The sequence below is a fragment of the Prionailurus bengalensis genome, chromosome C1, assembly GCF_016509475.1.
Source record: "Prionailurus bengalensis isolate Pbe53 chromosome C1, Fcat_Pben_1.1_paternal_pri, whole genome shotgun sequence".
NCBI classification, from domain to species: domain Eukaryota; kingdom Metazoa; phylum Chordata; class Mammalia; order Carnivora; family Felidae; genus Prionailurus; species Prionailurus bengalensis.
In genome coordinates this window covers 209,381,837-209,406,452 of record NC_057345.1, presented here as the reverse complement: position 1 = coordinate 209,406,452, position 24,616 = coordinate 209,381,837, and the positions used below count along the sequence as shown (strand labels likewise).

The 24,616-nt window shown below is 43.3% G+C and overlaps 1 protein-coding gene across 2 annotated transcripts in view; it reads left to right on the top strand.

The window, feature by feature from the left end:
* The first annotated feature begins 13,018 nt into the window (after window positions 1-13,018).
* The window catches only part of DOCK10 (dedicator of cytokinesis 10), a 273,034-nt gene continuing 261,436 nt past the window's right edge, over window positions 13,019-24,616 (top strand). For both annotated transcript variants that reach the window (XM_043578002.1, XM_043578000.1), the window contains exon 1: window positions 13,019-13,510. In XM_043578002.1, coding sequence (XP_043433937.1) covers window positions 13,388-13,510 — 123 coding nt within the window. In that variant the 5' untranslated portion in view covers window positions 13,019-13,387. The remainder of the gene's footprint in view (window positions 13,511-24,616) is intronic.

Here is a 24,616-nt window from a genome sequence, read left to right as displayed (position 1 = left end):
AACTCAGGGGCCCCTCTTGGACTATCAAGTCCAAGGATATGGGTGTACCTCAGAATTGTGATCCAGATGCCAGGAAGCTTTGGAGCCTGCTACCACAGTTGTTACCACAACTGCCTCTTTCTCCTCAAAGCTGGTTTCTGGCCCTGGATCTTTGGATCCGCCCTCCCTGACTGCCTGCACATGCTCACATCGCCACTGTCTTGCTTCCCGGCCACCACAACAGCTGGAAGATGGCCGGCACGTTACCACTGCCCCCCAAATCTCACACAAATGTTTCTAATTGCATGCATCGCATTGTCTCCAGAATCCTGAACTCAAGAGAGTTTTAAACAGGTAGGTTTTAGCTTTTCAACCTCAAAGGCTAGCAGAGAAGTACATTGGATAATGAGAGAAGTCTAGTATCTATGACCACAGTCCTCTGACCCTGCATTTAATCAGTACGACACATAGGAATGACGCACTATTGGGAGTCTGACAAATACGATTTCCTGTCCTGGCTCTGCTGCTTATTAGGTGTCTGACCTTAGCGTCCTTGTCTGAACCTCAGTGTCCCTATCCATAAAAACGGGAGTGGTTTTCAAGAACTTACCATAGTTTTCATAAAGTTCCTGATAAAATGCCTGGCACATAGTAGGTACTTAGTGACTGATAACAGTTATTAATGGAGGAAGAATTAGTGAACAAAACATTACAGTATGCAGAGGATTATTATTTGATCATGCAGAAGGGACAGCTAACAGATTATGAGGGAAGAAAAAGCATCCTTTCAGAAGGTGATTTCTTGTCTGAATATTGAAATACGAGCACAGCCAGGTAAAAAATGGAGCACAAGGCGCCTGTGTGGCTCAGTGGGTTAAGCGTCCAACTCTTGATTTTAGTTCAGGTCATGATCTCATGGTCGTGGGATTGAGCCCCATATCGGGCTCCGTGAGGGGTGTGGACCCTGCTTGGGCATCTCTCTCTCCCTCTCTCTGTCTCTCCCTGGCTCATGTTCTCTCTCTTTCTCTTTCCCTCTCCTCTCCTCTCCTCTCTTCTCCTCTTCTCTCTCTCTCTCTCTCTCTCTCTCTCTCAAAAACAAACTTATTTTTTTTAATTTTTAAAAAAATGTTATTGGGGAAAACTGATGGACAATGATGTTTCTCTCTGGGCTCACTATTGTTGAAAACTGACCTCTGTGCTTTGGAGCCAAAATATAAATGAGAAGAAAGAGTTTGGGATAAAGAGGAACAAATAGCTTCATTGCTTTACTGGGAAAAAGAGGCTGCCGCAGGCCATGGCCTTCAAAAACGACAAGTCCCCCAGGGAAAGGGACTGGGGGGGGGGGCAGTTAATAGGGAAATACAGGATCTAGCCAGTTTTGACGGGAATTGTATACATGCTACCAGCCTCCTTCCTCATGTCTTTCGGGTACCGGGTTCCTGAAACAAAAGGCTAAGAAAGGAAGAGAGTTTTGCAGAAGAGAGGAAAAAGGTCACTTAGTTTAAAATCGATCTTCGCTGAAGCATTAGAAGCAGCCATTGGAAGCAGCCATTTTGATTTTTGTTCAACTTTATGCTTTTCATGACTCTACAGATAGGACTAGGACTCCAATGGTTCTGTGCCATAAATCTAGAACACTTCATTAAAAGGGTATTTAATTTAATGTCATTAGCCTCTAACTTTCTCCCTTTTGTCTTTCCTTCTATGTGGTACACTGGAATGAAGATTGGATAAGCAGTATACCTGGGTAGCATTCTGAGCTTTGCCACCAAGTAGATTTTACTCACTAGCTGATCCTGGACACAACACTTAGTTTCTGGGTTCCTGCTTCCTCTTCTAAAAACAAAAACATTAACAATGTTTTTAAAAAGCAAAAACAAACAAACATGACTTAGATCATTTCCATGGCCATTTCCAGCTTTGAAAGACTCTGAAATGGACTTGATCCATTTATATCCAAGCACAGCCCAGCAGTTGTTACCAGTTGACTTATCATCCATACATTAGGTGCTCTACCCCTGTCCAAACTGTGAATCCAACAAGCGAATACACATCCAACCACTGAAATAAAGCCTATCAAGTAGATTTCCATACCAACCACTAGGTTTGGCCTTCATGGACAAACTTCAAACTGATCAACATCGGTTGGATAAATCTTGGAACCAAAGAAAGCAGAAAAGGGTAGTAAAAACCTGGTGCCTTTATGGAATATTTTATTGAGCTTTAAGAATCATCCTCATGTGCTTTCAAGTAGTTTCCAGCTAAGCATTTCTTCAATGGAAGGCAGGATATGTGGCAGGCGTCAGAAAGGCCTTTTGTTAATGTGAACTTGGGGCTTTGTGCACGTGATGATGCCAATCGTACCCTTGAAAAATATACAAAAGTACTTCGACTTTATTAGGATTTTTTAGACTAGTTGCATAACAACTCTCCTATTGCTTTTAACATTTCTATAAACACAGTGATTTTACTTATTTTTGTCCCTCTAGCAAATAAACAAATAAGGAGAAAGGGGAAAATATTCATTATTGACTTAGAACAGAAACACATTAGAACAGAAACACAGAAGCTTACACATGAGAAATTGCCAAAAGATAAAGCTATGAAAAATCCTAATCTAGTCATATTAATGAATTCTTGTTTTCTAGTATTAATAAATTCTAATGAGCATGCTGGGAAAAACAAAAGCCCACTAGCTTTCATTTGAATAGATATCCCCAAGACCAGTCAGTCTGCCATTTTTGTTTTGGGCTTCAGAAATGCATGCATAGTGTGTAGTGCTTTCCTTTCTCTGCCTTATCCCTTTTCAAAAATGGGGCTTTGTGCAATGCTATTGTATTTCTATTTCACTTCTTTTTACCACAGCGAGAGCAGAGGCGAACAGAGTATATGCACAGGAAATGGTTAGCGCGAATGCAGGCTCACACAAAAACCACAGTCTTGAGAAAGGGCTGGGACTACAAAGATAGATTTTCTTAAAAGAAAAATTTCCTGAAATAAAATAGTTTATTTTTATCAATTAGATCCACCAAAAACATCTTTCTCCAATTATTTTCTGCCCACTCGATCAGGGTACGGAATTAAACCTTCGAAAAGCTACACGCATAGATTCCATCGTAATAGGCTTCTTCTGACGTTGCTTATTAGGAAGAAAAAAAAGACACTTCCTATCTCTTTTGGAAAGTAAGCAATCAGTTGGTATTTGTTAAGTATGTATGTGGTGTAGCATTCTCTTCACTTGATGAAGACAATACCAAGTGATACCATGACTTCTGATTGCTGTTAGCAGAGTGCAATAGTGAAAAATAACAAATTATATACACATTTAACAGAGGGCTCTACTCAACTACATAATTTGCCTAATGGCTTTTTATTGTAGATTTTGCTGTAATGAAGATTTAGGTCTTTATGTATTAAAATATTACAGTTTTTTCTTCTATAATATCTGGGATTCCTGTATTAAGAGAGTATCACCCTATCAATGAAAAAATTAACAGTAAGATATAATGAAACTAATAAAACCCAAAACCAGTTCCTGGAAGAGACTAATAGTTAATTCCCCCTTGAGAAACCAGTCAAGGAAAAAAAGGAAGAAGTAAAAAAAAAAAAAAAAAAAAATCCAAGATGAAGAATAAGAAAAACCTGGGCACCTGGATGGCTCAGTCTGTTAGACATCTGACTCTTGATTTCACCTTAGGTCATGATCTCAGGTTCATGGGTTCAAGCTCCACACTGGGCTCTGCATTGACAGTGAAGAGCCTGCTTAAGATTCTCTCCTCACCCCTCCCCCCACTCACGCTTACCCTCTCCCTCTCTCTCAAAATAAATAAATAAATAAACTTAAAAAAAAAAAAAGAATAATAAAAACCTTTAGATAAAAAGGAAGAAATTAGGGGCATCTGGGTGGCTCAATCCTTTGAGCTTCTGACTCTTGATTTCAGCTCAGGTCCTGATCTCATGGTTCCTGGGTCCAGCCCCATGTGGGGCTCTCTACTCTGTGCTGACAGCTCAGAGCCTGCTTGGGGTTCTGTCTCTCCTCTCTCTCTCTGCCCCCTCTCCTCCCCCCACAACCCATATCCCTCACTTGTGCCTGCTCACTCTCTCTCTCTCAAAATAAATAAACTTAAAAAAATCCAATTCTTCAACAAACAAACAAACAAAAGAACAAATTAAATGTCAATAAGAAGAAAAAAACATGTGGGACTACTGGGTCTCTTTAACCAAAGCCATTACCAAAAAAGAAGAGGGTAATGGTTTTAAATTAAAGGCTTAAGAAACATGACAACCAAATCAATACGTCTTCAATGATTGAATTCTGGATTGATCAAATTAGCTATAAATAAAAGGTACTTGGGGAACAGTAGGAGAAGTTTGTATGTAGTGGGTGATAAAAGTCATTAAAAGATGATTGTTGATTAAGTTTAGTGTATTAAATGATATTGTAGTTATATAGAAGAATGCCCTTACTTCTTAGACATAAATGCTGAATTATTTAGAGTTGAAGGGTCATGATTTCTTTAATTTAAAATGGTTAAATATAGCCGGGGGTTATATGGACATTCATTGTTTTCTTTTTGGTACTTTTAAGGCCCATTTTAAATCTTTTTATAATAAAATTAAAAAGAATACACACTAATGGAAAATACATAAATCGACATGTGCATTTCTAAGGCAAATGTTTCTAAAACATGGAAAAATGGGTGATATTCTTAGTAAAATATAAATTATTAAGAATTAAAAGAAAATGTGGTGGCAACTGGATGGCTCAGTTGGTTAAGTTTCTGATTTCAGCTCAGGTCATGATCTCACCTTCTGTGAGTTTGAGCCCCGCTCTGTGGGCTCCGTGCTGACAACTCAGAGCCTGGAGCCTGCTTTGGATTCTGCTTCTCCCTCTCTCTCTGCGCCTCCCCCCACCCACATTCTGTCTCTCAAAAATGAATAAATGTTAAAAAAATATTTTTTAAGAAAATGTGTAAATATTTTTTTAATGTTTATTTTCGAGACAGAAAGAGAGAGACAGAGAGAGACAGAGAGAGACAGAGAGTGAGTGGGGGAGGGGCAGAGAGAAGGAGACAGAATCCGAAGCAGGCTCCGGGCTCTGAGCTGTCTGCACAGAGCCTGACACAGGGCTCGAACTCATGAACTGTGAGATCATGACCTGAGCGGAAGTCGGATGTTTAACAGACTGAGCCACCCAGGTGCCCCAAAACGTGCCAATCTTGAGTAGGCCAATTATGATAGAAGGGATTTGAAAGTGATCATAGATCTCCCCTTAAAAATGCACCAGGACCAGCTGGATCCACAGCTGGGTTCTATTTCAACCTTTGGCGAACAAATGATCCCAACGTTATTTAAATCAGTGAAGGCCATGGAAAGGGACAGAAGTTGCTCCAATCCACTTTAGGAAGCTAGCAAAATCTTCCCCGCAACATGTAATAAAGTTCCTTCCCAAAAAAAAGAAAAGAAAGAAAAAATGGCCAATCTCACTCATGCATATAGATACAACATTCTCAATGAAATGTTAGGAAACAGATTTATTTTTATATTGCTCTCTTTAAAAAATAAAGGAAATAATTATGTTATAATTTTGACACATGTCAAGGTGCATTTTTAGGAGATTAGTGGATGTCTGAGGTTATCAATACCTCGGAGATGAGGAGGAGAAAACCGAAATACCTAGAAGAGTAAAGTAAACGCAGGGTTTAACTATGCATGGAAGAAATTGAAAAGTTCCCATTCTATACTTGCTAATCATTTCCTTCTTCCTCATATCAAGCCAAAATCTGCCTCCAAATAATTTTTACAGATGGAGAAATGAAGGTCCCGGGACATTAATTCCCTAAGGCTAGACTACAAATTAAAGCCAAAGCAGGATAAAGAACCCAGAGAGTGGTTTCCGGTTTAAACTGTTCTTTTCTTTCAACCATGTGCCTCTCTTTGACATATGCACGCCCCACCCCCCTTACAAGGATTCCAGTGGATTAACAGTGCTAGAACACTGTACTGCATGTGGATTGTGGGCAAAATGCACAGCCTGGCAGAGAGCTGCGCATTCAAATCATATTATCTTCAGTGTAATTTTCTCCCAAGGAGGGATCTGTCTTGTAAACACAGTAACAAATCCATATCAAATTTAATATCGTTGCCCATAAACAACATGGAGGCGCTCAGCTTTGTCAAATGGCTCTGGCAAGGAGTAATGGATCCCCATAAAAATCACACCCTTCAAACCATATGTTACAATACTGATACTTTCTTTACTTGTTGCTGAATAAGACAAGTTGTATCCTTTTAGCAGACAAATGAAGTTATTTTCATTTACCTAAATGTATCAGGGCAAGCAAGCCACCTGTTTCTTTGGACTTGTTTTCTTATTATAAAAACACAGGATAAATACAACTTTTCCTCAATTGGGAATCATAAATGAAGTGTTGATACAGTATTAGAAAATCATTTTAACCTGGACATTTGTATTCCTACGCCTTTGTCCTTCTATTAATAGCAAAATACTCCTCCTTCTAATTTCCATGTTATCAAATTCCCTCTCAGCTTTCTCTATGCACAGTGGGGGGGGGGGGGACAATATTACCTGCACGTATTTGCCTTTTAGGATGAATAATTTGCGAATCAAATGATATAATGAGTGTACTTTGTAAATTGTACAAATTAGACAAACTTGAAATAGTCAAGCCTCCAGACATGCTGATTGATGTCCAGGTTGATACCCAGGGTACTGGACTTGGTACCACTTAGGAAAGGTGGCTCAAGGCCATGGGATTAGTGCAAGGGATATTTGTTTCTGCAATCAGTTAGTATCAACACTTGAACTGACACCCAGTTCTTCAGACGCCTAAACCAATGACTAAATTTTCATACCACTACACCGCTAGATGTTTGGGGAAAGACAGTACAGTTTTCACGTTTATACTTCTTTGGTTACGAAAAATGTCCTTTCCTTACAAGGAAATCAGCTTTGGGCAAAGTCATGGAGAGGATGACAGGTGAGGGCTATGGACAACTTCACGCTTTCAGTTGTAGAGAGCTTTGAACCAGGGCAGATAATTAATGCTTACTGCCTCTTAAGAAAGCCACTGATGCTTCTGAATAAGGAGGAAAAGTGCTTGAGCTTTAAAGAAGGGAAGGAAGGAAGGGAGGAGAGTAGAGAGGAAGGAAAGATGGAAAGGAGGGAGGGAGGAAGATGCAAATTCCGTAGTATTTTGGACTTTTTTTCTTAATTTTTTTTAACGTTTATTTATTTTTGAGTCAGAGAGAGACAAAGGATGAACAGGGGAGGAGCAGAGAGAGAGGGAGACACAGAATCCGAAACAGGCTCCAGGCTCCGAGCTGTCAGCACAGAGCCCAACGCGGGGCTCGAACTCACGGACCGTGAGATCATGACCTGAGCCGAAGTCAGAAGCCCAACCGACCAAGCCACCCAGGCGCCCCAGACTTTTTTTTTTCAATATTAGAGCCATAAGAATATAAAATATGAACACAGGTCCTAGCTGATATATTCCATTTCCAAAAGCTTACCTCCCACCCACTAATGTTTTATAAGTCAGTTTCTCTGTTACAAATTAAGCCAAAGGCACAGACCATTTGTTTACCTCTAGGCTCCCATGATTTATGGTGACATCCTGCTCGTAGCTGATATTCCATAAATGTCTGTTGAGGGGGGCTATTTCTTTCTGATTGAATGGCTTGCTCCATGCCAACCCAAACAAAGAGGAGACTTAGAACTCGATAAAACTTGATTTCAGGCTATGCGTCCTAAATACTACAAACTAGAGAATGTAAAAGCTTAAATTTGAGGTCATGGAACAAAATTTGCTACCACTGATTCCTAAAATGCCTCTTCTGTGAATTTTGTTTGGGAGCATCCATCTGGAATTACGATCCATCTGAAATTATAGACAATGAGGCAAAAGATCAGTGGGCTGAACAACCCCATTTGACAATGTGCTAAAACACAAATGAAATAATGTATCATGAAATTGTATTCCAAGCTGTAGCACACTACGGGATTAGTGGACATTATTACATAATAATGGATCAATATTATAATATATGGATTATATTATTGTTGTAATTCATGAAATCCCAGAGTCATTGGTTTGTGTTAAGATATTGTCTTCAGGGCCGCCTGGGTGGCACAGTCGGTTAAGCATCCGACTTCAGCCAGGTCACGATCTCGCTGTCCGTGAGTTCGAGCCCCGCGTCGGGTTCTGGGCTGATGGCTCAGAGCCTGGAGCCTGTTTCCGATTCTGTGTCTCCCTCTCTCTCTGCCCCTCCCCCGTTCATGCTCTGTCTCTCTCTGTCCCAAAAATAAATTAAAACGTTGAAAAAAAATTAAAAAAAAAAATTAAAAAAAAGATATTGTCTTCAGAGGGGCACCTGGGTGGTTGAGTCCGTTAAGCATCCGACTTTAGCTCAGGTCATGATCTCATGGTTCATGAGTTCAGGCCCCGCGTCGGCTCCCTGTGCTGACAGCTCGGAACCTGGAGACTGCTTCAGATTCTGTGTCTCCCTCTCTCTCTGCCCTCTCTTACTCATGCTCTGTCTCTCCCTCAAAAATAGATAAACATTAAATAAAATTAAAAAAAAAAAAAAGATACTGTCTTCAGAATGCCCCTGATATCCAAAGTGTTCCTTGTAAAATGGTATCCTGCTCACTGCAAAGGTTCTTACGAGAAACAAATGTATTAATGTATGATTACATGTATTGATACATGTATCAAATTATTACACGAAAGATTTAAAAACTCATCACTTCTCTATGACTCTAGTAACAATGACATTTACCCAAGTTTCTGTGCTAGGTTCTTTTGAAGAAAGTTACGCTGACTTACAGAAGCCTCAGTAGCCTGTCATTGTCCCTACTTTTCAAGTCAGGAAACTGAGGTTTAAAGAGTTTCTATAACTTGCTGAAGGAAGAAGGAAAATTGGGATTTGAGGCAGTCGGAGTCCGTAGCTTATGCTTGTAACCATTATTCTCGGTACTGGATGCCACTGAAGATCCACTTGTTTCATTAATGAACTCTTCTCTGAGAAACGGGAACCATGATGAGCATGTTTCTGTATTGATAGCTCTTAATTAAAAAAAAATTAATTGTTTATTTATTTTTGAGAGAGAGCACAAGCGGGAAGGGACAGAGAGAGAAGGAGACAGAAGATGCAAAGGAGGCTATGCACTGAGAGCGGGAAGCCCGATGCGGGGCTCAAACTCACGAATCGCAAGATCACGACCTGAGCTGAAGTCGGACACTCCACCAACTGAGCCCCCTACGCGCCCCTGTGTTGGTATCTCTTAAAAGGAAATAGTGCAGGAGCAGAACGCAGCAACGTGAGGTGATTGAAACAAAGTGGAAGGGGGGAGATGAAGTCCAAACAGAAATGTGAACCAAGAAACCTAGCACAGTCCACAACGTTTCTCGTTTTGTTTTTGTTTTTTTTTTTTTTTTTAGTTTTGGATTTGTATTAACTCTGTGGCCGTGGCCCTTTTCTCACCCTTAATTTTGTATAACGTATTATTTTGTTTATTTGTGATAGGTGATTATACATGTGATGCAAAATCCAATAAGCACATAGGGTATATAGTATAATACAGGAAATATAATAAATATAATAAATATAATATAATATATATTGTAACATATTATATTATAACATATTATATTATATGTCTCCCAGCTATCAAGTTCCCCTTCCCAGAAGCTACAACTGTAATCTGTTTCTTTTGCAACCTCGACTACCGTGAATTTCAGGACATTTCATCACCCCAAAAAAGAAACCTTTTATCCATTAGCGGTCACTCCTCATTTTCCTCCAAGCCACTGTAGCCCTAGGCAAGCACTAATTTACTTTCTGTTTCTAGATTTGCCTATTCTGAATGTTTTGTTAAAAAAAAAAAATAAGTAGGTATCATAAACATATGGGCTTTTGTGTCCGGCTTCTTTCACTCAACAAAGCATTTTCAAGGTTCATCCATGCTGCAGCCCATATCAACACTTCATTTTTTTTCAAGGTCAAAAAACTTTCCATTGCATGGGTATACCACATTTTGCTTATCCATTCATTAGCTGGTGGACATTTGGGTTGTTTCCACTTTTTAGCTGTTATAAATAATGCTGCTGTGAACATTGTTGTATAGCTCTTTGTGTGAACAGATACTTTCATTTCTCTAGGACTGGAATTGCTGGGTCACGTGGTAACTCCATGTTTCACATTTTGAGGAAATGCCCGACTGCTTTCTAAAGCAGCTATACCATTTTACATTCTCACCACCGATGTGCCAGGGTTCCCGTTTTTCCACATCTCCAAACACTTTTTTTTCCACGCTTTTCATTATGGCCATCTCCGTGGGTATGACATCTCACTGAGACTTGGATTTCCATTTCCCTACTGACTAATGGTGTGGAGCTTGCATATTTTCTTTGCAGAAATGTATGTTCACATCCTTTGCCCATCCTTCCATTAGGCTCCTTGTCTTTTCATTGTTGTGTTACGTTGATTCTTTGTTGTTTTTTTTTAAGACCTTATTTTTTAGAGCCGTTGTAAATTCGTGGCAAAATAAAGCAGATGCGAAGATCCCCCCACCCCCCCACCCCATGTTCATAGCCGTCGCCATTATCGACATTCCCCACCAGAATGGTACACCGGTTACAACTGGTAACCCTACACTGACACATCACAATCAGCCCAAATCGGTAGTTTACATTAGGGTGTTCATGGCATTTTCATAGATTTGCCTCTACAAAACATCTTAGGCAAATCTCTCCAAGGAACTGAGAGATTGGTGACCGCCAGAGACTCAGAGAGTCCCAAATGAGCAGACATGAAGGCATGTTCCTGCAGTAAAAGGTGTGTGGGTCTATGCCAGGGCCAGGGGGAGACACTCAGTTCTCTGCCCTTGGCATCCAGAAGGGGACATGACTAAAACCTACATGACTGTCGAGGGCTTAGGAATATCCCAGTGTGCACTGTTATTGAAATGTCTTGCGTGTAAAGGCCACTTACAGCCACCTTCCTTCTAGTGTGACCCACGGGATGGACACCAAACAGGGTAGGTATTAGAAAAAATAGGTACTTGTTCATCAACTTTATTCATCAAATCTCCTCACATCCATGCTCTGGGTTGATCCTCTGAAGCTTGAGAAAGTAAGATTCTTAGTAATAAAAATACAAGTGATATTCTGTTACTTGATATGGTTGCGGTTGAAGAACGGGTTGTATAGGTTACTTAGGGTTTTAGATCAGTTCAGCGAGTTGCCCTTCCCTTCCAGCACACATTTCTCTCCTCCTTTCTGTCTTTCCAGGCCTCAAGCACTCTGACCTGTCTGATTGCACCAGCTTATCTAAGCTTAGCCTCGGGAAAGTCATCCAGAAACTGCTATTTATTGAGCGTCTACTTTGTGCCACGCAGTGCTCTGAAAAATCAGGGACAAAGACTAGCCATCTGTTCTTGGAAAGTCCGAGTGTATTTAAAAATGCTTGACATATTATCTCTCTAGAGAGAAGGTGCATTTAAAGGGATCAACACAGACCACACTTGTTAGGGGAGAACGTCGTTGGAAGGAGTTATCCCCACAGAGATCTTCATTTGCCACCACAGAGGCAACTGCCTTCTTTGCTTACCTTTAACCGTGACACTGTTTGCATATTTGTCCAGCGATGTGAAAGCACATAACGCGAGACCCAGTCTTTTCTTATGAAGGGTACTACAGAACCAACTGACATTTCAGATGGTTCTTCCCAAATCTTACCGTCTCTGCCCACTTTGATTTCTAGAATGTGCTTCAATGATGCCCGGTCAGTACCTCTGATTAACTAAATCCCATATAGCAGAGAGCTGACTCAAGTGCATGTGTCAGCTGCTCAAGAAGTTTTTATACCCAAGTGCAACCTTGTGTTAAAATGATATATTGGTGGGGCGCCTGGGTGGCGCAGTCGGTTAAGCGTACGACTTCAGCCGGGTCACGATCTCGCGGTCGGTGAGTTCGAGCCCGGCGTCAGGCTCTGGGCTGATGGCTCGGAGCCTGGAGCCTGTTTCCGATTCTGTGTCTCCCTCTCTCTCTGCCCCTCCCCCGTTCATGCTCTGTCTCTTTCTGTCCCAAAAATTTAAAAAAATATATAAAATGATATATTGGCTCTGGAAAAATGTCAGGATCATGGATCTAGAAAAGGCTGTTAAGGAAAACCTAGAATACTTAGGAGTGGTTGTCCTGGATCTCTCCAGAGGAGTATCCTAGAGGCCAGCACTGCTCATCTACCCAGCCAGCCCGAAACTGAGTGGAAGAACTATTCTGGGGGCGACTCAAAACGAGAATTCTTAGCGGACTTTAGTCAGCTGGCTGGAGACAATTTGCAGACCAGTGTGGCAAGAGTGGGAGCAGAAAAACAAGGGTTAAGACCACCCCGTTACTGACCACCCTACCTGGTCACCCCACGAGTCAGCTCTAGCCCCCTCACCCTATCAAACACCACCCCCACCAAGCCTCTTACACTACATTACCCTGCTTTGTTGTTGTCGAGCTTCTACGATCTGAAATGCCCTCGGTCATCACTTACATTCGTTTATTTAACTCGGTCATTTGCTGCCTCCCAGCCCTAACGCAAAAATCCTATCAGCCCCACACAGCCTTAGAGTAGGCCTGATAAATCCCCCTCCTTGTCCCCGGTTTCCAGAACAGTAGGAACCGGCACAGAGTGGGCGCTTAATGAATACCGGTTGAAGGCGTGTATGAATTTGTAAGGCCCCGAGGGAGGACTTTGGGCAAAAAAAAGACTTCCAAAGGCTGGCTCCTGCGAGGCTGCGGAGCTCCGAGCCACCAGACCCCTACTGAGCCTCTGACCCTTTCCTGAGAATGGAAGGACCATCTGAGCTGCGCCCGCGCCCATTCGCCAGCTTCCGAAGGTAGGGACCGAATCAGGAAAGGCGGCCAGAGCTCCAGCCCCGCCAGGAGCCTCCGAGTGGGGGCGAGAGGCGTGGGCGTGGGCGGGCCCCGCCCGGGGCCCCGCGGCGGCCGCCCCCCGCCTGCCAATCCCTCGGGCGACGGGGACGGTCCCGGCCGGCCAGCTGGAGCCGCCCCACGCGCGCCCCGCGGCCCCCGCAGCCGAGACGCCGCCGCCGCCGCCGCCGCCGCCGCGCCGGGGCCGCTCGCCGAGTTGGCTGCGCGCGCCCGGGGGAGCGCAGAGTTTGCAAAGTCGTCGCGAAGCTTCGGCGGAGGGAAGGGGGTGGGGGAGTGGGGGTGCGCGCGCGAGAAACCCGCCTCTTGCGAGTAGAGCGAGGAAGAGGGGGGGAGAGGCTCCGAGTTCCGCTTCCTGAACGGCGGGTGGGTAGACGAGGTTGGCGCGGGGAAGGCCGGCGGGACGCGCGCTCCGGGCCCCCGCGCGAGCGGCGCGGCAGGCGATGGCCGGCGAGCGGACCCGCAGGTTCACCCGGAGCCTGCTGAGACCCGGGCAGGCGGCCGAGCTCCGGCACAGCGCCGCGTCCGCCGCCGCGGTGGCCGTCAGCAGCCGGCAGCAGCAGCGGGTGAGTGTGGCGCGTCCTCCGCGCCTTCCCGCGCGCCCCGGGGCCCCGGGACCGGCCTCCCCGAGCCCCCGGCGCGCCCCCAGCCCCGACCCCCCTCCCGCGCCCCCTCCGCGAGGCAGCGCCACCGACGCTTCCCGGCCAAGGGCGCGCTGGGGGGGACCGGGGACCCTCGAGCGCAGCGTGGGAGAGGATGCGTGTGGGTTTGGGGGGGCTGGGGAGCCGGCGGGAATGCCTCCCCAGTCACCCCGGCGCCAGGTCGTGGGGGTGCCGGGGACCCTGGCGGTGGGGGAGTCTACGGGAGCGAACCCTTCGGGCCACAGGTCTATGCGTCTCTCCCTCGCCACCGCGACTGGTGCGCGGCGAGGAAAGGATGTGCCCCGAGGTCCTCGCTCCAGCTGAAGCCGGGAGCTCCGCGTTAACGCTGTCGCGGAAATAAATGGCCTGCGCCCCGTCCTCCCTCCACGCGGTTAAAAAGCCACAAACCACTGTACTCCTCCAGAAAGGGCCCGGGTGGGCGGCGGGAGGGGGGCGGTGGGTACCGGCTGGAGGAGACATGGGTCATTAAGCATCGAGTGGTTTCTGGTGTTTTTCTAAGATGTTCACGGGGTTCTCCCGCCAAGATCGCTTTACTGGTTACTTCCTTGTTGAAATGCCTTCTAAGTTCTGGGTGATTTCCGCGGGAAATCCCTGGGGCAACAGCCAGCCTTTCCGTCGATACCCAGATCGTATCCCTATCTCTCCGGATGCTCATAAGCTCCAGTAGGTGTCACACTCCGGGGTGGAAGTGTCAGGAGAGAAAAATCAACGCTGGTGGGAATGGGGAGCGAGTGGGAACCGCGTTACGGTAAGACGTGGGCTCACCAGCCGCACTGTTGGCCTGCCTCTTGCTGGACCGGAATCCCACGCTGTGGGTTTCATTTTCCTTATTGCCAGGAAATATCATTAGGAATTAAATGGCTTCCTTTAAGAGTGTCAAAGAAAGTGTTACTCTTGCCAGTCACCCATGAAGAGGGAGCCAAGAGCTGCCCAGAGCCAGTTCCCACAGCCAGGACTGTTCTCCAAAGCCAGAGGTCGGAAAGTTGAACGGAAGCTAATTGCCTGGCAGAGGGAAGGGGCATCAGATGCCCAAACTGGTGGGGGTGACTGGAGTGTGGCCAGGGTTGGTGGCCGGGGTGCCTTTTCTTTCACTTACCACTGGCTGTAGCGCGCAGTCACCCAGAGGTGATTCTGACTGTTGGCCATCGCTGGGCCAGGGACCCCCCGATGTTCTGATAGCAGCATACACATTTTTCGGGGGAAAGGATAAACTGCCCCCCCCAAGATGACGTTTGGGGGTGGGAGGGGGGAAGGTTCAATTCGAGTAAAGGATACAGTCAGAAAATCTTGAAGCAGGCATAGAAAATAATTTTTACTATGGAATGATCATTCAGGTGTGTGGAGTTGTCATTCTCTGCCATTTACTTTACGATTACTTTTCGGTTGATTCTGAATCACTTGATTTCACTGAATCTCAAGAATGATCTGGTAGAGAAGTGCAGAGAAATAATTTGTAGGGTGCATTTTGAGTAAACAACCCTAGATGTTGTTTTTGATGTTTGTTCCGTTTTTAGGTGGGTTCCCCTGAGGTTTGTAGCACTGGAATGTCTATAAAGAATATGTATCCTAGAGACCTTTCTATCTACGCACACTACCGTCTCCAGATTTATGTCAGATTTGAAATCCTAGGGTATCTTGTCAGAATGAATAAGCTCAGTGTCTTAAAAAGGGTCAGGGGAGCGGGTGATGCATTGGCAAAGGTGTCCCTGCTCCCCTCCCCTGACTTCAGCACCTTGGCCAACACTCCTGAATTAGCTTTTGCCAAGACTTTTCACGGGATGTTACACATCGAATCAGGCAGTTCGGGCAGCGATTTGGGCAGCAAGAAGACACGTGCTTTGCATTTCATTCTATCAGATAACTGTTAAAGGGAAACAGGAAGGTGATGAGTTCTCTGATTTGGCACCCAAATTCAGTGGGCACAGCATCCCTTTTGAACCTAAAACCTTCTAATTGGACTGTGTGGAGACTAATCCTGGCTTATGTGATCCAATCCCTTAAGATCCTTTATGTTTGTTGCTTCGAGTCCTCAAATCCTGGTTGTCAAGGGAGAATATTAATAGGATAGAGGAGGAAGATTATGGGTAGCCCTCTTCAGTACAGTCAAGTAGCATTGTGTGTATTCGAGGAAGCTGTCATATATTGAAGAACATTTGAGAGACACTAGAAAGTCCTGTTGAGAAAAACTGTCTCACTGCTAGATTCATACAGTGTCCTTTCCAAAGTCCCTGTTTGGGGGACCAAAATCCTGCAGAATGTTACAGAGAGATTGTTGTAAGGTTGGAGCACTGCTTCGTCCAATGAGAATAGGCAAGTTTGTCAGATTAACAAGGTAGTTGTGAGTTGTGGACTGAGAGTGGGATACACACACACACACACACACACACACACACACACACACACAAGAAGGCTTCAAAATGTGTGCGGCTTATGGAAAACACAGAGCAAAGAAATGCTGAGTGAGAACAGCTGACCGGGGCCCAAGTTTTAAGGCAGTTGCTGGGGAAAGTACGGGCATGTGCCAGAGCAAACTTGATTTCGGTTTTAACCCAAGGCACTGTGGCAGGCTTATGTGCAGGCAGACTCCTAGCCAGGACCAACCTTATTATGCATCCCTCTTAAAAACAACGATGAGAAGGGGCGCCTGGGTGGCGCAGTCGGTTAAGTGTCCGACTTCAGCCAGGTCACGATCTCGCGGTCCGTGAGTTCGAGCCCCGCGTCAGGCTCTGGGCTGATGGCTTGGAGCCTGGAGCCTGTTTCCGATTCTGTGTCTCCCTCTCTCTCTGCTCCTCCCCCGTTCATGCTCTGTCTCTCTCTGTCCCAAAATAAATAAAAAACGTTGAAAAAAATTAAAAAAAAAAAAACAACGATGAGAAGATACCTACACTCCCATGCTCACTGAAACACTTTCACGATAGCCAGGATACAGAAACATGCCTGAATGTCTGTTGAAGGATGAATGGATAAAGAAAATGTGTGTATATACATGTATAGTATACATATATATATATATAATATGTAATTTTATATATTACATTATAATCTCTATCCCACACTTAAAAAAAGAAAGAAATCCTGTCCTTTGAGAAACTGTGGTTGGATCTAGAGGACATTATGCTCAGTGAACAAGTCAGACACAGGAAGACAACTATGGCATGAATTTACTTACATATGGAATGGACAATGGCAAAACTCGTAGAAGCAAAGACAACTATGGTCATTATGGGGTGCCGGCGGTCAGGGGTGGGCGGCAAATGAAGAGATGGCGGTCAAAGGGTTCCACATTTCAGTTATACAAGATGAATGAGTTCTGGAGATCTGATGTACGGCATGGTGATGATGTTTGACAACAATGGATTGTATACTTGAAAGTTGCTAACACAGACACAGAGTGGTAACTATGTAAAGGTGATGGTTAAGTTATTTATCTTCATCTGTGGTGATTTTCACAATGTAAACCTGTCTCAAAGCCTCGAGTCGCACTCCTCAAATATATACAGTTTGATACGGCAAAAACAACTCAGTGAAGTTGTTTAAATGGAAGAAAGCGATCATAATAACACATAACCGTTATGAACAAATGCCATATTTTTTTAAAAGAGAAATAGTTCCTCCTCAGTCATCCTAAGTTTTTTTCATGGAAAACAAATGAATCACAACTCATGCCAAGGCCAATCTGAGGATCAGGTAGAGTTTAAGGAACTTTCCAGACACTCCATGCATAGTAGTCCCACAAAGCAAGCTTCTTTAGAGCAGTCAGTCAGTTCAAAAACGATTAGAAACATTTCTCCCATGCCAGTGGGAGAGTGTCTTATTGAGTGTTTTATTACTTTTATTACTTAAATACACATACTGTATTTAACCAAAGCTGTAATGCCACTAATTAGAAATTCTTTATAGGAAGCTATTCTTTTTTTTAATTTTTTTAATGTTCATTTATTTTTGAGTGAGAAAGACAGAACACGAGTGGGGGAGGGGGAGGGAGAGAAGGAGACACAGAATCCAAAGCAGGCTCCAGGCTTCAAATTGTCAGCCCAGAGCCGGATGTGGGGCTTGAACTCGTGAACCACGAGATCATGACCTGAGCCGGTCAGACGCTTAACCAACTGAGCCACCCAGGCACCCCTCTTTTAAAATCTGTGAAGTGTATTTGTGTTTTTGCATGAATTAGTTCATTTAGACAGCTTTCTACAATTCATTAAGCTATGAACCTAGGATCTGTACATTTTTCTGCATATATATTTGATAGCATTTCAAAAGAAAAATACTTCTAAAAAATGTAGAGATGACTTTTCTGCTAATACCACATCAGGTCTGTCACTTGGAGACAAATGGAGCTTTATTTGCAGAACGTGACTGGGTGAGTCAGAGAAATAGAAGACTCTGAGGAACAAATAATCGTTTGGCCAGTTTTTGCCTAAAGCCTCTTATGTTATTCCCCAGATCGGAACCCCTTTATTAACATTCAGTCTTTAACTCATTTATGACATTTACTCTGTTGTTACACAAAAATTTCTCTTCAAGCCATTTTTGTATTGTAACTAACTTTATTAACTTCTTTTATTTATCTTTACTTCTTTATTACTAAAGTATAATTGACATACAATGTTATGTTAGCTGTAGGTGCACAACATAGTGATTCAACAATTCTGTACGTTACTCAGTGCTCACTGTGACAAGTGCAATCACCATCTGTCACCATATGTCGTTCCAGTATCACTGACTATGTTCCCTATACTGTCATTTTCATGTCTGTGGCTTATTTTATAACTGGGAATGTGTACTTCTTAATCCCTTTCATCTATTTCATCCATACCCCCATCCACCATCCCTCCTTGTGTTTAAGAGTCTGCTTGTCTGTTTGTGTTTGTTCATTTGTTTTGTTCTTTAGATTCCACATATAAGAAGTCATAAATTATTTGTCTTTTTTTGACTTAATTTCACGTAGTATAATACTTGCTAGGTCTATTCATGCAGTCATAAATGGCAAGATTTCCTTCGTTTTGTGAGTGTAATATTTAATTGTGTGTGTGTGTGTGTGTGTGTGTGTGTGTGTATCACATCTTCTTTATCTGTTCATCTATTGATGGATGCTTGGGTTACCTCCATATCTTGGTTATCGTGAATAATGCTTCAATATACATAGGAATGCTTGTGTCTCTTTGACTCTGTGTTTTCATTTTCTTTCGGAAAATACCCAGTAGTGGAATTACTGGATTGTATGGTATTTCTGTTTATCAACTTCTCTTAAAGAAGACACATCCTGCCAGAAGTGATTATACTTAACCAGAGTGTTTTCTCCCTCGCTGCTTCCCCAGAAAGCATAAAGGGTAAGTGGTAGAGAAAGGTCAGTACGGACCTCAGGAATCACCGGAGTTCCATATCCTCACTTTGGTTTGATATTTTCTAACTTCCTGTGTCCTCCAGTGATACTGATTTTGTTCTCTTAGGGAGCTTTGAAGAAGCAGCAGCACCTTTGACAGACCAACGATCTGTGGCTGAGAAGTAATGAGTCTGTAAACATGTTTACAGGAGCAGGAGGAATTTCTAGAAGGGAGAATTTTCCTCCCCTCGGAACGTTGTGGCATTTAATAGTTGAGAGTAGTAGGGGGCTTCAGAAACTTGAGTGGGAGATACTAGAATTTCCAAAAAGTCATATGCTGGGAGGAGTGGTGAGTGACAGATGCAGAAAGTGATACTGAAGGAGAGCAGAGCACTTGTCTTACTGTCAGCAGCCGGGGCCGAAGCAATAGGCAGAGCGAAGACCTGTTTGTTTGGCACCCAGAGCGCGGTCTCCTTGGGCTTGGTATGGGTTGGTTTTGACAGCACTCTTCATATCAAGGGTGTTTACTCTTCAGCAGAAACCACAGCCCTACGGGTTTATGTTGCTTACTGTTCTTTGATAAAGAAGGTTCGTGGCCTGGGGAAGAAGTCAACGTGAACTTATTTTACAACCTCAAGGTCAAATGTAATTGATTGTATCAACTAATGTGTTGTTGTTGTTGCCGCCTTACTTCCCAAGGGCATTGCAGAAATAACTTTGAAAATAAATGGTAACAGGGGACCCAGACAACTTCTAGAAAGAACGAGTGTGGTTCTTGGCCGTCTTGTTCCTCACAACCATTTTCTCCGAGGCCTAGCACAGAAAAAGAGGAGTAATACGTGTGTTGGGATAAACCATTGGTAGAGAACCCACATGGTGCCTGGCACAGGGTTCAGGGCTTAATTCTCAGAGCCATCCTATGAGGACGTTGCTATTGTTGTTACAAATTACAGAGGAAGCCATTGAGACTCACAGGGTTGAATACCTCGCTCTAAGTTAAGGAACGTCTCTTGCATCCTGAATAGTAAGTAGCAGAGCATTATGTTCCAGGGATGTTGTGGCTTCAGCAGCATCTCTAAGTCGGAAGACATGAGGAGTTGAATTCGCTTGATGTTGCCTCCTGATTGTTAGCTCTACCTTGGGAATCCTGTCCTTCCCAGTGATAATGCGGAATACCCATCAGTGTTCACTTCGGCTTTCCTCTGAGGTCCAAAGCCACAGCAAAAGGTGTTCCCGGTACCCCTAACCATGACAGACCCCCTTAAGGCAACCAGAGCTCAATTAATTGTTCAGTCCTTCATATATAAACTTGGTCAAGCGTCCCCAGGCCATTTATCTGGCAAAGTCATAAGCATATTGTGAAAGAGGGTGGGGTTATTTCTTCTCAGGCCTGCGTCTTTCTAGGACAGGCTGCTTCTCCATCTCAATCACTTCACCCCACTCCAGCAAGTGCCAGAAATTTTCCAGTGCATCAATGTGTCCTTGAGCACGTATTTTTGTTCAACTCGGTTGTGTTGGGATTCGTTTTTCTCACACTTTCTTATTCAAAGGAGCGATTCCAAGTGTCTTACAAGAAAAATGCATGTAAGACAACATTAAAAAACATAGTAAGTAAAGGGGCAAATGGCAATATCAGCAACAACAAAAAAGCAGTGTTAGGAAAGTTAGATGTAGTCAAGAGTAGGTCAATGGACTAGGATCAGTGAATATAACCCATAACCGTTAAGTGCTATGGTCTTGCTAAGACTGCTTCCTAACGGCCAAGTCAAAGAGGAATACTTGATCAGCCCTGAGATTAAGAGGTCTACAATATACAAGAAAATAATTTGCTCTATGTGTGCTCAGCTTTAACTTATACCGAGACTTAAGAGACAAGACATTTTTTTCTGTGACTTTTCATACTGGGCAGTATAGACTTTCAGCTCTTAGAATGTGGCCCATGGACCGGGAGCATTAGAATCCCATGGAGGCTTGCTAGAAATGCAGAGTCCCAGAGTCCCCTGGGGACGCCGAATCTACTGGGAGAGAACATGCATTTTAATAAGATCCTCTGGTGATTTGTAAGCACATTAACATCTGAGAGACACAAAAATAAGGTCCGACTTCAGCCGTATTTTTGCTGTATATTGTCAGGTAAAGGCAATTGCATGAGGGTCCAAAACAATATAGTTTATTCTGCAACTCCTTGAAAGAGTTGCTTGAGGCAAAAAATAAAGTCCCAATCACCTAGAAATGTATGGAAACGGGGATCGGTTCATTGCTAAGTGACTTTGGAAAGTCCCTTGATGGTTTCTGTTATATTTTCTCCTTCATGCGGCACCTTAATTGTGGTGTGAACTTACGCATCCGGGTTAAGTAAAAAAATTCCATAACGTTTATGAAATGGTTACAATATGAATCTGCAGAAGTCTTCACCCTGGTTATAGTCATAAAGATGTGTTCCAGGGTGAGGCCGGTGTTATCCGGCTTAATGAGAATTTTTAAGCAGGATCACTGCAACTCATGAAGGACTCGGAATAATGAGTCTTCGTTGCTATCATTGAAACCCTTAGTGGTTTGAAAATAATTGGTTGTACCGGAAAATCTGATTGCTAGAATCATAAAATCATGCAAGTTTTTTTTTTTTTCTTATAGTCATTGAGTCTCAGAAAAAACATGATTTCTGTCCTTCCCATAGGAACGCCCTAAGGATTAAATTCTATGGACTACATGCAGGCATATGGTCCAAAGTCCCTCTGACTGGCTGTCCTTCACCCCAATTTGGGATGCTCTTTCCTCGCCTCCACTGGCCATGAGCACTTTGAACCATGTGGCCAATTTGGGAGTGTAGGGAAATATCAGAGACCAGAATTCCCTCCCTGGCTCTTTGCTAAATCATGCTTCTTTTTGAAGTTTCGTTTCCTCATCTTGGAAATTAGGGGATTAGATGATGAGGTTCTTGCACTTACTATCCCTCTGCCTTACAGTTCTCAAGACTCCTTCTTCTCATCCATCAGGTTCTCAAACGTCTCCTTCTCAGGAAGGTCACCCTGGGCCACCAAGTTGAAATGTGTTCCCCAGCACCCCCTGCCACAAACCTCTGTGCCCTGTTACTATCCGTCATGTCCCTTATAGCTCTGGCGACCGCTTAGGGTGATCTTTTTATGTATTTAATTTGTTTCTCTTTTCCAAACTTCTTGCTTTCATGTACATGTGCCAGTGAGAGAAAGAAACTTACCTGTTTCACAACTTTTATACTCTATTTACTATATGGAAGTAAGCACAGCAGATGAGGTGCTAACAGGAACATCAGGAGGGTGGGCTGGTTGCACATCGGTTAAGAGATTGTAATGGAATGATGCCTTACGAATGGCTGGTTTGTTCGTATCTGCTAATGATGTTCCTGGGTCACCTTCTTCGAAGCTGTGGAAATGCAATTTATAGAAAGGTATTGATTGAGCACATCCTATGTGCCAGGTACTTGACTCATATAATCTCTTTTAATCCTCCTGACGACCGCATAGCAAAGGATTTTCATTCCTATCGTCGAGATGAAGAAGGTGACGTCTAGACGTCCAGCTTACTCCAGATCCAGTATCTAGTACCTGATGAATCCTGGAGGCACGTGCAGGTAGCCCAACTCCGGAGCCTGTGGTCTCCACCGCTGCTCGGACCTGCAGACCAACTCTACCAGGCAGGCAGGCTGGCCTCATTAAATATGCAATTAGCATCCATGCAAGAGAGCAAGGACAGAAAAGGAAACCCCAGGGCCCCAGCCATAGGCAGGGGTTTGGAAAAAGAGTTTCTTAACAAGAGATGTGCAGCTCTGCTTCACCATTCTTCATTTATGACATCTCAGCAACGCGGGATACCAGGAATGACTCCAGCTTTGGACACTGTCCATGCTCAGACATTCCCCTGGGACGGGACGGGCACAGAGTGAGTTAAGCTTTGCAAACAAAGGCTCCTTCAACTCTGCAAGGGACACCATTGGCTTCTTCTTCTTCTATAGAAATACATTTCTGGTAGATCAACATGGGGTAATTGGGTCGCAACAGTACATCTGTTACATCGTCTACTGTAGTCTTGATTTTGATGTTCATGTTTACAAACGAGAGGAGTTGGTTTTTTTTGTTTGTTTTTTTGTTTTTTTTTTCCACTGAAGTGAGATTTGTTTGCCTCTTATCTTTCACAGCAGTGTCAGTCAACTGGAAAGAAATGCTTGTTTTTGCTGGACTCGACATGTTGACCTACATTCAATGATGTAGAAATAACAAAATTTAATGAATGTGGCTGAGTTTGTGGCAATAGAGAAAAACCCTTGTCTTTGAAAATGTTACTATTTGGCAACCGGACTGTGAGGTGGAAACGCCTTTGGGACTAGAAGAATTAATGGACCCAAATCAGCCAAAGTTCCTTTAATTGTGCTGCTAAATGTGAAAATTGTCAGTTTTTTCTAATGCAGTTTCAGGAGACCGCCTCTCTCCTGACGTAAGGAATTTGGGAAGCTTGGCACCAAAATGGCAGAGTTTAACAATAGGGTCTGGGGGGGGGGGTGTCTTTTTAAAAAAGATGACACCATTTATGATGGCACAATGAGCTTTTCTTTATGTAATGATTTCAGTAATTGCAATTCAAGGGACTAATTAAGGCCGTCAAAATGGCCAATGACTTTGGCCTTTCAAATCCCACATTCTATATAAAGAATCCCGGCGTGAATGCTTGAAGTGGCAAAGAAGCAAACAAACAAAAAAAAGGAACAAAATTCGCTACTCAATGAAATGTGATAATTAAATTATTTTTGAACATCCGTTGTTTATTTGATTAGCTCTTAAAAGTCCCTTTGTCACTGGTCTTTAGAACAGAGAAAATGGAAATGGATTACAGCTGAGTAACGTTCACGAAAATGAAAAGTGATGTGAGAACCCAGTGACTTTTATGAAGAAGAAAATTTAGATATGGATAACTGATGTTTAAAGTCATCCATATGATATCCAACGATAACTGATGTTTAAAGTCATTTACCGTCTGTGGTGCTTTTTTGTACATTATTTGTTTACACATCAGACATTGATTCAAAAGAGGATTTCATTTCCAAATGAAAAGTATTCCAGGGTATACGTATCTATGCTTTACTGTATCTATGTACCTAGCTATAAGGTTGCCCTATATGTGAAAACAGTAGTCATAAAGTTTATCAGCATACTGATCTGGACAGATAAGATTCTTTCAGGACTTTTCTGAGTGCTCACAGGGAAGGTTCATTCATTAACTTCAGTTTTTTTGAAGTCAAGAGCCATGATGTGGCTGGTGTCCAATCACGTTGAAAAATGTATCTTTTTACCGCCAGGAAGCAGTGGTTTCCAGGCTGAGTAACCTTGACCAAGTCTTTAAGCTTCCTTGGCTTTCAGTTTTCTTGTCTTTAAAACAAGTAGGTTGGACGGTAAGACTATTAAAGATGTTTCAGCCCTAAACATCTAGGGAGTTCTTACTTTTTAAAAGAGGTTTTCATACGGGATTAAAAGATGTACATTTTTTTTTCCACTTCAGTAACACCATTATTGATGAAGATGTCTGGTTTTAGAACTGGAAGAATCGGTTCAAATGAATTACAACCAAATGTATATTTCAGTGGTGAAAATGGCAGCACCGAATGGCTAGCTGAGGATGTAATGGAGGGAATGAATGGCTGTTTATACATTCTGAGG